The 14,552-nt window shown below is 31.5% G+C and overlaps 1 protein-coding gene across 1 annotated transcript in view; it reads right to left on the bottom strand.

Moving 5' to 3' along the window:
• LOC107491055 (spermidine synthase 2) overlaps positions 1-6,327 on the bottom strand; it is a gene marked incomplete at its 3' end in the record, with an annotated part of 17,766 nt that extends 11,439 nt beyond the window's left edge. Inside the window, 1 exon segment of the mRNA XM_016111828.3 lies at positions 6,068-6,327. Within this exon segment, the coding sequence (XP_015967314.1) occupies positions 6,068-6,214 (147 nt within the window).
• Between the last annotated feature and the right edge of the window lie 8,225 nt (positions 6,328-14,552).

Here is a 14,552-nt window from a genome sequence, read left to right as displayed (position 1 = left end):
ACTACACTTTTGAAACCATATTATTCCTAGGAAAATATAATATATTTAAAGGGTAATTTACGAAAATAAAATATTTAACTTTTAAAATTAAGAAAATATAATTTTTGCAGTTTGAATACGAAAATACAACTTTTTATAAATTTATGTAAACTATAGAAGGAATTTCACAGATTTAAATACATGTAAATCGCTGGAGAGGTTCTACGATTTATATTGATAAAAAATTTGAGAGGTAGAGGCCGTTTCTGTGAAAATATAAAACATGTATAAACCGTGAAAAGAATCCAACGGTTTATACACGAGTTTCACTATATATATCAGCATAGAGTGAGTGGGATATATTTATATCTATCATTTGTATTATCAATGAAATAAGATTATATTTTGTAGTACATTTTGAATTTATTCAAATGGTAAAAATAATATAATTTTAAACGATTTGGATAATATTGATTTGATTTATACTTTTCAATCTAATTCAATTTTATGCAAATGATTGACAGTGCTAATTTAAATTTATTTTTCAAATTATTTTGATTTAATCTAATATAATTTGAATTAAATAGAATTATATTCTATTTAAATATATAATTTAAATATTAAAATTTTAAACCTTATTATTTGGATGATATATAATTCCATATATTTGCTAATAATTTTTGTTTGTGACTTAAAGAAGGATAAATTTAAAATAAAAGAAAAAAATAAGCCTCAAGAAAAGTTGCAAGCCTACGTCACTAGGGACAAGCATTTCGAAGGTCGGCCATGTCATAAATGTACTCAACTTTTTCTTTTAACTAAGTTCAAATGTATTGCCTATTATTTTAGAATCTTTTCAAATGTACTGTCGTCGGTCCGTTCATCTAGCCACTACCTCCAAGTCTCCGAATTCCAACCCATGCATGCTCTCTTCTTTCGCGAGATTGGCCCATTCGTTGTCATCATCTGCTCGCCGTCATGTTCAGTTGCTCGTCATCATTTTCAGATGCTCGCCGTCATCTGGTCGGCATCGTTTGTCGTGGTCAACGGTCTATCGGCATTGTCTTTGAAAGTTAGTGGTTCAGTGCTCGCTTGTTCTTCAGCTATTCTTCATTTTTTTTTGTCTTTTTTGCTTTGGTTCTGCTGCTTCTGTTTATTGATTATTGATTATTTCGAAGGTCCTATTGTATGTTGTGAATTTGCGATTTTAATTTACTATTATTGATTTGCTCTAGTTTTGCTGCTGCTGTTTATTAATTATTTGATAATTGATTATTGATTATTTCGAAGGTCTGTGCTGTTGTGTGTTGTGAATTTGTATTTTTAATTAACTGTTTATTGATTTGTTATGGTTTTGTTGCTGCTGTTTATTTATTATTTGATTATTGATTATATTAATTATTTTAAAGGTTGTGCTGCTGATGTGTGTTGTGAATTTGTGATTTTAGTTTACTGATTATTAATTTTGAATGTATTGTGATTATTGTTAGTGATGTGTTTCTGATTTGTTGTGTTTGTTTAACTATTTTATTATTTAATTATGCTAGATGATTTCTTTGTTATTTAATTTTTAAGTTTGTACATTTTCTAAAGATTCTAGGACTTTAGTTGATAACATTTCACGCAATGCAAGATATACTACAAGAAAAATGTTGAGTATCGTCGGATTTACTATTAGATTTAGTGTCACAGAGTAGTGGCATATTTACTGTCGAATTTACCGGTGGTAACGACGACGAATTCGTAAGGTTAAGTAATTACCGGAAGATCTAGGTTTCCAACGATAAATCCGCCCGGTAAATATTTGGAGAAAAAAATTAAATTGGCGCATCCTTTACCATCGGAAAAATTCAACGGTAAATCCAACGGTAACCCCAATTAGCTAGTGAAACACTGCATTTTGGTTACCCACAATGGTGTACCATTGAATTTTTTCAACAGTAAATCCGACAAAAACAGGGCGTAAATTCAAATCACGAACCCTTTTCACCCTCATTCATGATTCACCACCATCACCACCATCCCTCTCTCTCTCACTTCTTCTACTCTCTGCATGACCACCATCTACCACCTCCGAGACAACCATTATCACGACATTTTCTCCGTCGCAGTCCACCCACCATCGACCCCTCCTTTCTTCTCCCGTTTTCCTTATTCTCCTTTCTCCTCGTGCCGCCTTACCACCGTCGCCCCATGATCATCGCGCCGCTGCTGCCCAACCTTTAGCAAGTTACCCAGCCTTCAACGACCATCCTTCCGCTACCTCTAGCTCCGACAACATCATAGTGCTGCTGCATCTTTACCTCTTCTCTGTTGTCTCCTTGTTCTGCATTCTAGGTTTTTTTAACTCTATTTTTCTTTTTTTTCAAATTTTGTTTTGGTTAGGTTGTTTCATTATTTTATTTTTAGTTAGTTAATTTAGTTAGAATTAATTTTTTTTATTTTATTGAATTTTAGGTGGTTAAGATAGATTAATTTTAGAATTATTGGTTTGTGTTATATTGCTGAAAGTGTTGAAAATTGACTAAATTGATGGATAATGCTACTGATTTTGTATTGAATATGTTGAATTTGTGTTGATGTTAAAAGACTATTTGTTTTGTTGAACAATTGCTGAAATTTAGTTGAATAGCATTGACTTGAATTTGAATTGTCAACTGTTACTTAGTTCCGTTGATTTTGCATCTTTGATGTATGTGCACGCCAAGTGTGAGTTTATATGCCTCTATGTCTATTGTCCATTTTAAATTACATGTTATACCTACTATCTGATTTAGGATGTCTGATATATGCTTGGCATAGTTAACTAAATCTCTTTGTGATAAAGGATTGTAATGTGTTGGAAATTATTTGCTAATTGAGTTTGTGTATATATGTTGTGTGTAAATGCCAAGTTGCTTGATTGAAGTATTTTCCACACTTAGTATCTGATTTAGATCCGATAATACATATTATGGTTGAAATGGTTCTATTCTAAGATACTTGCTGTTTATATCATCAAATGTTGAACTTAATGTTGTGGTATTCATTATAAGAATTACATTGGTATTATTAGTTATTGTTGATTTGTTGTTTTGAATTTCTGTTAATTGGTATGCTATTTACATACATCATGACAGGTAGAGGTGCTGGGGATCAGGCTACTAGTCGTGGACGTGGTCGTGGTCGTGGTAGAGGGAGGGATTCTTTCGGTATCCCCAAAAATTATGGGTCCTCTCCCTGTACTCTGACTACCCCAATAGTGTCACAGGTTGCGGGTTTAGCAGATCGACCATTCATCATGGTCCCACCCCAACTACATGTTTCCATCTACGGTGATGACGCCACCTTCTATTGCTTAGCAGGCCGCTGCCACGGCAACGCCGCCTCCAGCGACGAATGTCGCGGCCTCAGAGTCCTCCCACGGAAGCGAGGTAGCTGATACCCCTCCACCACCTCCCATTGTACGGTTGACCATTTGGTCTGATGGCGGTATGGGATAAGCATCCCTTTTCCTGTTTATTGTTATTGCTGAAAGTACCTCAAATTGATTCTAGTTTAGTAGATTTAGGTTTGAATGACTGAATGTGTTTCCTGTTTACTGATTATGATTATTGCTGTAAGTGCCTGGTTAGTTCTTGTTTAGTGGATTAGATTTAGTAGCCTGGTTAGTATTTCCTATTTATTGATTATGGTTATTGCTTTAAGTGACTAGTTTTTGTTTCTTGTTTAGTGTATTTAGGTTTGGTTGCCTGGTTAGTATTTTTTGTTTATTGATTATGGTTATTGCTGCAGGAGCCCAGTTTTTGTTTCTTGTTTATTGGATTTAGGTTTGGTTGCCTGGTTAGTGTTTCTTGTTTACTGATTATGGTTATTGTCATATTGTTTTGTTTGTGAATTGTTGTTAAGTTTGCACTGAACAACAACGCGTGTACTCAGGAGATGATCAATGTCATTAAGCTGATGTACGACCATCCCTGGCCCAGCACAACAAGATTCCCGTTGAAATCAGAGAGCGATGGTTTTCGAAATGGGCGGTAATTACTTTTTTCTTTAAGTTTCAAACCTTATTAACTAGTTTATATCTTCTATTTTGATTAACTAATTTTAAAGTTTCTTTATTACAACTGCACTTTATATGGGACGCTAAAGGAGAACAAAGCGAGATTTGGTGATCAGCGGTCTTAGGGCGATTATATGAGTAAACATACATCTGATCATTTGGTATAAAATTATTAGAGATTAACTATATATTATCATATTAATCACAATAGCTTGTGTTACACAGGAGTCTTACACATAGAGATTAGAGGTCGCGATTTAGCAATCTCAGCAAAGTGGGTATAACACTGTTGATGGCTCTGCAGCTTCAGTCGTTGATCCCGATGCAGTTTGATGAGAGACCGCCTCAATTCTGTACAAGAACCACATATACAAGATGAGGTCATTCTTCTCCAGCAGCCTCCGCACCTCCACGTTGAGGCTGTTGTCAGGTTCTGCCACCAATTGAGCCGTCGAGCCCGAGAAAGGCATGGATTTGAGGCTACAAGTGCAGGAGCTCCAACAAAGCCTTCACCAGCAGGCTCAGGAGCTGAATGATTGGGAGAGGTATAAGGAGATCCTCACACGCATGACGGATACGGATGACTTCAGGCTAGAGTGCAGGGAGTAGCTGGAGCGGTTTCAGCGTATGAAGGCTCAGATGGAGGTGTACTAAGTTCATATGTACGCCGTTGGCATTATCTTTGCTGGTGGTACACAGACATCACCGCCTTCTATGCCGCCTCCTCAGGGCTGCAGGACCGACGACGACGATAATGAGAACTAATTGGATCTGTAGTTATTAGTGTTTTGTTTTATTGTTTTATTGTATTATTTGATGTATTTGACTTTAATTTATTTGAACATTGTATTATTTATTTGAAATAATAGGTTTTCATTATTTATGAATTGACAATTAATTATGTGAAAAATAAATTAATTAAAAACTAAAATTGACTATTTATTTCAAATTTTTTTAAAAATTGACATTACCGTCGGATTACCGTGAAAATAATTCGACAGTAATAGTGTGGAAAACAACATTTTTTGGTGCCAACAGTACCGTCGAAAAAATGTGTCAGTAACTAATTGGTTTTTCGAACTGGTTATCCGTCGGACGAAAAAATTTCGATAGTAAATATTTACAGACGAGATTTATACCGTCTGATTCATTCCAACGATAATTTTAGTACCGTCGAATTTTTTTCATTTTTCTAATAAAAAATTTGACGGTACACAACGTTTTTTTTAGTGATATTTTAAAGTTTATATTAGATTATAATTATATTTTTAAATATTTATTTATAATTTATTTATTATTTTAATATAAAACAATTTTTTAGTTAGACAACAGTTAAATTGGTTGAACTAATTCGACCAGTCTAATTTTCAAAACCTTAGTATTTAGTATGAAAAACAAAAAATTACCTATATATAGATGTAGTAAATAGTAATAACCACTTCCTAATATCTAGTTATAATTGATGGTTATAGATGCTTTGGGGTTTTTAATTTCTTGAATTTTTTTAAAAATATTTAATTTTCTTCATGAAGTAATATGTTTGATGCGAGTGAAACACTAAACATATAGCTGAACTCACAATTTAGTTATTAGACTATTATTAAGTATTTTATTTGAGTTTCTATATTTTAGTTCCCATTTTCTCCTTCAATATTCTTTAATATTAATTAATTATATTCCTAATTTATTTTTTCTGAAGTAAAAAACCAAACAGAATACAATAGTCATTTTTTTTGTTTTTTCTTAAGACTCAAACCTCTGCTTGATGAGTATGCATGTGTTGTCAGCAAATTTAGTATCCTATCAAATTTGTTCTCTTTAGAAACCACAAACAATGCTGAATGCAATTTTTTTCCCTATTGCCGACTTGACTTTAGATCTTAAACAAAAAAGAAAGAAATACTTAAAATAATACTAATAATATATCATGTATATTTTAATATGTATTTTATATTGGTAGGTGATTTTAATATTTAAATAAAATATTTAACTTATTGACATATATGCATGTAACCGTATATCATGACGATGCATATATATATATACCTGAAGAAGATTATCATGAGTGGAAGAAGATCTGAAGTTAGGAGGATGAAGAAGCAACTTCCTTGCAAGATTCTTGCTCCCATAAACACATTCTCCTTCTTGATTATTAAATCCATTAACTCGCCCCCATAGCGGAAGACTCGCCATTGCTTGAAAACTTTTGCTCAACTAAGAAGCTGCAAATTAAAGATATATAGTTGCTTTAACTATTATTAAGTGAAGCTGGCTTGTGAGAATAAGGAACTGTTTCAGAGCAGAGAAATACACGAGGATAAGATATACATGTTCGACGCCGGACAAACAAACAAATCTTTATATTTCTAAAATGTCTGTAGCTCTCAATCACAAAATAATTTTCCATTGTAACCAACTTTGATTAGTCTAAGGGTTAATTTATCCATATGTTCAAGTAAGTATTGAGAATACATTATTAATTTAAACATTTAGAAGAATTGATTTTAGAATATATTATTAAAATTTCTATGACAAACAAATTTGGAGTTTAATTTTTATTTTTTTTAAAGTAAAAGATAAATAAAAAAAAATTAATACAAAAAATGTACACAAATCCAAAAATAAACTATTGCATGAGAGACGTGTTAAACATTTAATTATTTATATACCTATTTTTAATAATTTAAACTTTTTAAAAAAATAATTTCATGACATCTTTTAAAGTATATCATCACATCAGTGTTAATTATTATATCAATTATTATTTATTTGTATATATTTATAGATGTTTTTTATATATTTTCTAAAAAAACGATTATAAAAATAGTTAAACTTTGTATACATATTAAAATTCAACTACGCACCATTGTATTATTTTTATATTTTTAATCGCTTTTGAATTCATGTAAATATGATTATATATATTGTTTGGTTACCTTGTTAGATAATTAACGGGGAGAAAGTGTATAAGAGAGAATAAATATAGGAAAATATGATAATTAAGGATGGTAATTTCTATATTTATTTGAATTTATTTAGAAGATATTTCTAATATTTTTTAATTCATGTGCGTAATTAAGGTTTAAATTTTCATGGTACTAGCAAGAGAGAGGGAGTGAGAGTATTGTTATAATCATATAATTTTGCGACCATATAATTTTATGGTAGAAATGTTATTGCTCTACAAAATTTTATAACCAAACAAGATCATTTAGCTTTTGAGTGCTACATGGGAATCAAGTTAAATTAATTCTACATCATTAACTATTTGTTTCAGTATAAATCTTAATATGATTACAATTAATCTTAATCAAAAGGTCGTCAAACGAACTTTACAAAATTACAATATATTTTTATGAAATTAACTTATATATGATTATGTTAAATAGCCAATTATGTTTGTTTGAAATGTATTTTTCTTTTGATTGCATTTAAATATTATTATTTATGTGTTTTTTATTTTTATAAAAAAAAGAAAAAAAAAAGAAAGAGAACATCGAAAGTGAGAGGACATTATTGGAATTGTCCAAACAATAAGTGAGTAGCTATGTGGGGCTGTTGGACGTCGACATATTTGGAAACGTGTATGTCATGCATTTATCTCTTGAGTATGAGAAATTAATTAAATTGATATCCTGTGTATGAGCTCTTAGAAACATTAACAATCGGTTATTGTAATTGTTTCACTAGATTTTTTGTAATTTCGACGGTGTGTTTTAATTTCGACGGTGTGTTTTGATAGAATGTTAAAATTAAGTTTATATCAATATTTTAAATATCGAAAAGTAGATATAATTTATTTGAAAAAATAGTGAATTCGATTCGAAAATTATTTGATTATGGTATCAAAGACAATTTTACGTCAAAATTACTAGTGAGAAAATATTAAAAGAATAAACAACAATAAAAATTGTAAAATATTGATCAAAGTAAAATAATAATAAAATTTAAATAAAATAAACGATAATAAACCAAATAAGTAAAATAAATAAATAAATAAATAAATATTGATTTCTAATATTCACATGTATTTATATTTTATGTTCTTTTGTTGCATTGTAGAGATTGAGAATTTTATGAGTTTATGTGATAATTTAGTATTTTTGATTGAAGTCCCGAAACTTTTTCTAAGTCTCAACTATTTATAAGTCATAGAGATGAACTTGTCTTGAAGTATGTTGTCTACTATCTTACTTCTTTCTCTTTTTTTTCAACCATGACCTTATTTTAACCACAAATAATCTTGATCCTCAAGTTTTAACATCTACGTCTTCTTTGATCTTCAAGTCCCATGTATTCCACTTGTTTTGATGGTCGAGTAGCAAACCTTGATGTTCAAGAAAAGGCAATAACTATCTTTCGACTTTGATAATCTTTACACTATCTTTTTTCAACTTCAAACTTACCTGTCTCTGCTTTTGTAGTCAAAACCATTGGCAGTCAAAACGTCTTCTTGTCGAAAAAAATGTATTTTCGTACCAACAAATTATCCCTTTAAAATTTGTTATTTTGTTCAAAAGTACCAATTTTAATATTCTTCGTGTCGAGCACGTGTAACCTTTCGAATTCTTTAAAATTTGAAAAACAATTATGCCTCATTTAAAATAACATGCATGCTTTTTATGAGAATGCATAACTTTTTGAGCTTTAATGAGACTTTTCTTAAATAAAATGTTCCACTCCTTAAATCAAATCATCCCCAATTTTCAAGAAGCTTGTCTCCTGAAAATCCTAATCATTTTCTTTTCGAGTAACACGCATTTCACAGTTAAGAAGGAGATAAATCCCTTCCTCTTCCTCCATTATTAGTGGCTGAAAAAGCATTCTATGATGAAGATGGAGTTTTAAGAGCCTAAAACCTAAAGGTAGAAACCTCTAATCTCAAGTGTCGCTAGGTATTTTTGCCATTCTTAGTTAATGGAGTCTTGTATTCGTTCTTTGGTCCTTTGGCAACTCAAAAGCAAATTGATTCTATTTTTTCTTTCTTCTTTTAAAACTGCTCTCCTAGAAATTTGAGTCCTCTTTTTTCGACTTGGATGTCTCGACTTGCATCTACATATAAGTTGATTTGAGAATTCTTAAATATCATTCATATCTTAGAATTAGCTATTTTTTATTTGTCTTACATTACTCTTTTACTATGGGCTAGTTTGTACTTTTGGTGTCCTGCCACCAACAACTTTTACTTTTCTCATGGAATGATGAGCTTAACTCTTATGGACATTTCGACCTTGAGTGGCCTACTCATTAATGGTGAATTCGTGTCATGGTCGACTTACTCTGAAGGTAATTTTGACATTAATTTTGATTCAAATTCCATATCGAGTTTCATCTAAAACAACATAGATTTTAATGGAGACCCTATGTCTAACAGTGAACATGTAATTTTCTTCTTACTTTACCTTAATTCTTTTGTTTTCTGCTCAAAGTCAGTCCAAATTCAGATAAATAACTACTTGTCCTTGGCCATCATGATTTATCACAAAAACCTCATCGACCTTTCTGTCTTGATTTTGAATCAACTTTATGAAACACTTTCTTTGATTGTTGGTGAAATTCATCAAGGAAATCCTTTGATTAATTGAGTAATCTTTTTCTTCTCTTTTGGTGGAGCATTTTCAACGGCATCAATAATAAGTGTAGTCTTTGGATCAATAATATGTGCAAGATTAAGAATCCTAAGAAAAAAAAATTATTTTGTTCTTTTAACGATTGAAATTTGTTCCATCAAAACGATCTAACTTGATAAATTTTTTATTCATAATTTTAAATATGGTGTTTGATCTTGAGCCATTTTCTTAAATATCTTTCAAAAATTGTGAAAAAATAATATGAAGATGACAAAATTTTAATTATGTTGTAATTTTAAGATATTTTTTAAAAAAAATATTTATTTCCATATTTAATTATTATAGAGTTAATAATAATATTCTTCTAAAATATAATAAAATCTATAAATATTTTATTTAAAAATAATAATAAATTTTCAATTTTCTTGAATAAGAAATTAAAAACACACATTTATATTATTTTGTTTCTTATGCTTCGAAATAGAGGGTTAGTGTGTGTATATATATATATATATATACTCACTCACTACATGCTTAGTACTCAATTCAAAAGTCACGTAACTTGTATAGTTAATAGTTGTGACTTTTGGTTATTGAACGTAACTTTTGGTTATGGAATGAAAAGAAACTTGATTACAGTTAAAACCAGCAAAGCATTTATCTATGTACGGATACATCCGTTATAGAATAAGGTACAATTTAAATAGAGAGTTTAATTAAGTTTTTTTTTAAAAAATAGTTTAAACAATAAATAATTATATTAAAAATAATTTATAAATAAATTATTTTGTATTTGAATTTTTAATTCTAAAAATGTGATAAAAAAATAGTATGTAATATTATGAGAGCAATCTTTTTTTTTAATTTCTCTATAAATTCCTAATAAAAAATAACTTCTTAGAAAATTGTAATTTAATTTTAAAAATTGCACCAGACATTAATACTACTATTTTTTATAAATAAAAAATTTAATTAATACTTATAAATTTAACTTTATAAATGACTTAGCTTGATTCACATTATATGTAAATTCTAAAGTCTTGCATTTATAAATATTTGCATAAATATTTTTAATTATTTATGTAAATTTTTTTATGTTAAACGAGAGTTTTTCTATCTTTTTAAACAATAATAGCACATTTTTTCTTCATCATTAAAAAAATCAAAGAATATAGCTAATACTTATAAATTACACTAAATTAATATCTTGCATGATAAAAAATAAATATAAATTAACATGTTTGCTTGTTGATTTCGTCGAGTCTTGGCGAGGAGTTTAAAAGTTTCTTCAGAGTTTTTGAATATTCTTTGAATCTTGATGGTTGTGGTTTTGATCGAAGAAGAAGAAGAAGAGTTGTTCATAATGGTGAATAACACGCTTTGGAAACGGTTGAGTAATGCACGTATTTTGTAAACTCCGTTAAATTAGTAAGTAATTAGCCAATAAATTGATTTCTAATAAAGAAAATTAGAAAATTAGAAATGAGAATATTATATTAAATTAGGATAGAGCTCATCGAAATAAAAATTTTGACACTAATTTCGAAGAATTCGGCCCAAGATTTGACCGAACGGGTCGAACCGGACTCAAATCGGGCCCATAGGCCCAACCGGCCCAGCACTTGAAATGAACCCAGGCTTCTCATCTTCCCTAGTTCAGCAATAAATAGCGATGAAACACAACATGAGGGAAGGAGAAGAGAAGCATTCCATAACCCTTACGGTACTTCAAATCACCGTAACTCCTTCGTTTGAGCTCCAATCGTCGTACTGTTTGCGGTCATGCGTCCACCGCATCGAACTCTACATTTCTATCAGAACAATTTCATTGGTAATTTTCTTATTCACTCTCAGCCTTCTCTTCCCCCAAATTTTTGAAAATTGAATAGAGATGTTCAATTTCCTTACTTTTTGATATTTTAGGGTCCAATTAGCTTGAGAAAAACGTTCACTCTTACTTATATGAAGCTTGGGCAAGGTGAGGATACCATAAATTCGATTTAAATATAAATTTATGTTTTGGATATTAAAGTGGGTATATATGTGTTATAAATGTGCATTAGGTTGTGAATAAATAATTGAAGCTTGAAATTGTGGATATTGAAACTTGGAAGAAGCTAAATACTAGTGTTTTGTTGAGGTTTTTGGGCTGTGCTTGTGTTAATAAGCTGTCTTGATCACTACGAGAAAACCGGTCAAGGTATGGTCTAGGTTTCTTGCATTTAATATATAATGTTTTGTGAAAACTTAGGCTAAATGACCATAGAATAGGTTGAAATGTATGTGTGTATTGTTACTTAGTATTTTGTTGTTAAATATGGATTGGTATGGTGCTGTGGATTAGTTGATGGTTTGGCAAATTGTAATTATTGATTTGAGGATATAATTATGTAATTTGTGAGCTATGGTTCTGTGTCGAGTCTGCAGCGGAATTTTGACTTCTAATAGCTACAAAGTAATATGAAATTGAACACTACTCACAATAATGCACTCGCTATATAATTATTAAAGAGAAAAGGAAATAAAATAAAATAATAATAATAATATGAAAAGAAGATGTGAATATATATAGTTGTTATTGTTGATGATATCAATTACAATTCTTGAGACGTATATATAGTATCTCTATGCTATAACTTCAACGAATAGGAATAAAATTCTCCGACAAAAACTCCTTACTAAACATTTTGAGTTCTCTTCTATTAAAACTCAATTTTAATTTTACTTCCTAAAATTACTCTTATCCTTCCTTTATTCTCACAATTCTCCACCTCGGTCACAATTTGAAATCTACTCAAATTTTGGACGATCAAAGTGTGGTATTCATATATGGTTGTGTCAATTTTACAATGACTGCGTACGTGTCCTTGTTCAGGATCAACCAATCGTAGTTCTTCTATTTCTCCATGTAATGCCTAACATGAAGCAATATTGAGCAATTTCAAACAGTGTTGGAACTTGTTTCCTGACACTACTTTAGTCAACATATCAGCAGGGTTTTCATCTGTGTGTACTTTTATAAGAGAAATGTTACCTTTCTCTATAACATCGCGCACGAAGTGATATCTTACATCAATATGCTTAGTACGAGCATGATGAACCTGATTTTTAGCCAAATGAATTGCACTTTGACTATCACAACTCAGATTCACGCAATCTTGCTTCAACCCCAAATCATCTAGAAGACCCCTTAGCCACAATGCTTCTTTCACCCCTTCTGCTACTGCCATGTACTCAGCTTCTGTAGTAGATAGTGCCACTGTAGCTTGTAACATCGATCGCCAACTAACTGGAGCACCTTGTATTTTATATACATAACCAGTCGTAGAACGTCTTCTATCTAGATCACCAGCATAATCAGAATCAACAAAGCCGCTGATTTGACATGATTTTCCACTAAAGCATAAACCTGTGTCAATGGTACCCTTCAAGTATCTTAATATCCACTTGACTGCTTCCCAGTGTACCTTACCCGGCTTTGCCATGAATCTGCTAACAATACTGACTGCCTATGAAATATCTGGGCGTGTACATACCATATCATACATTAGGCTACCGACTGCACTAGCATAAGGTACATTTTCCATGTAAGCCTTATCCTCTGCTGTTGTGGGAGATTGTTTACCAGAGAGCCTAAAATGTGGAGCCAACGGCGTTACCACCGATTTAGCATTTTTCATTTCAAACCTTTCAATGACGCGCTCAATGTATCCTCTTTGGCTCAAGAACAATTTTTGGCTTGATCTCTCTCTCTTTTAATTTCCATGCCTAATATTTTTCGTGCAGCACCCAAGTCTTTTGTTTCAAATTCTTTACCAAGTTGAACCTTTAACATATCTATCTCTACCTTGCTCTTAGAGGCAATAAGCATGTCATCCACATACAATAGAAGATAGATATAATCACCTCCAGGAAGCTTACAAATGTATACACAACAATCATAATTACTTCTGGAAAAACCTTGTTTTAACATAAAGGAGTCAAATCGCTTATACCATTGCCGAAGAGATTGTTTCAATCCATATAGCAATTTCCTCAAGCGACATACATGACTTTCTTTACCCTCAACCTTGAAACCCTCAGGTTGATACATGTAGATTTCTTCCTCTAAGTCACCGTGCAAGAATGCAGTCTTCACGTCTAGTTGTTCCAACTCAAAATCACCATGAGCGACAAGACTTAAAAGCACCCGTATGGAAGTGTGTTTCACCACTGGAGAAAATATCTCATTGTAATCAACACCTTCTTTCTGTGCAAATTCCTTTGCTACTAACCTAGTTTTGAATCTTGTACCATCTGACTTAGTAGGATCTTCTTTTCTTTTATACACCCACTTACAACCAATTGCAGTCTTTCCCACGGGCAATGGGACCACATCCCATGTCTTGTTCTTATGAAGAGATTGCATCTCTTCCTCCATAGCGACAAACCAACTCTCTCTATCTTTGTCTTTGATAGCCTGTTTGAAGGTGACCGGCTCATCATCCTCTACTGAGAGTGCATAATCTACCAGGTTTAGCTGCCCATAATGTCTCAAAGGCTTGTCTGACCCGAACTTCTGAACAAATTTATAATTCCTATTTGGCCTAGTAGATGCCAAAGAATCCTGCTGCTGCTGTTGTAATGCATGTGCATTTTCTCGCTGAATTTCCTCATGATCAAGTTCATCTTCTGCGTCATCTCGAGTAGCATTAGGATGCTCCACCTGAACATTATTAGAGTCTATTTTTTTGGTATTTAGACTCTATCTCCACCACTTGAGTATTTGAAGTTTTTCCAACATCACCATCATCTGGCACCACATCTTTAGACAAAGCTACCATAGATCGTTCATCAAAGGTAACATCCCTGCTAATTACAAACTTAGAATCATTTACACTCCAAAGGCGATAGCCTTGAACCCCTCTTGGATACCCCAAAAAGATTGCCTTCTTAGCTCTATCATCAAGCTTATTATCTTT

The sequence above is a fragment of the Arachis duranensis genome, chromosome 5 (genome assembly GCF_000817695.3).
Source record: "Arachis duranensis cultivar V14167 chromosome 5, aradu.V14167.gnm2.J7QH, whole genome shotgun sequence".
Taxonomy (NCBI): domain Eukaryota; kingdom Viridiplantae; phylum Streptophyta; class Magnoliopsida; order Fabales; family Fabaceae; genus Arachis; species Arachis duranensis.
Note: the sequence above shows the minus strand (reverse complement) of the source record. Positions and strands in the feature narration are given on the sequence as shown.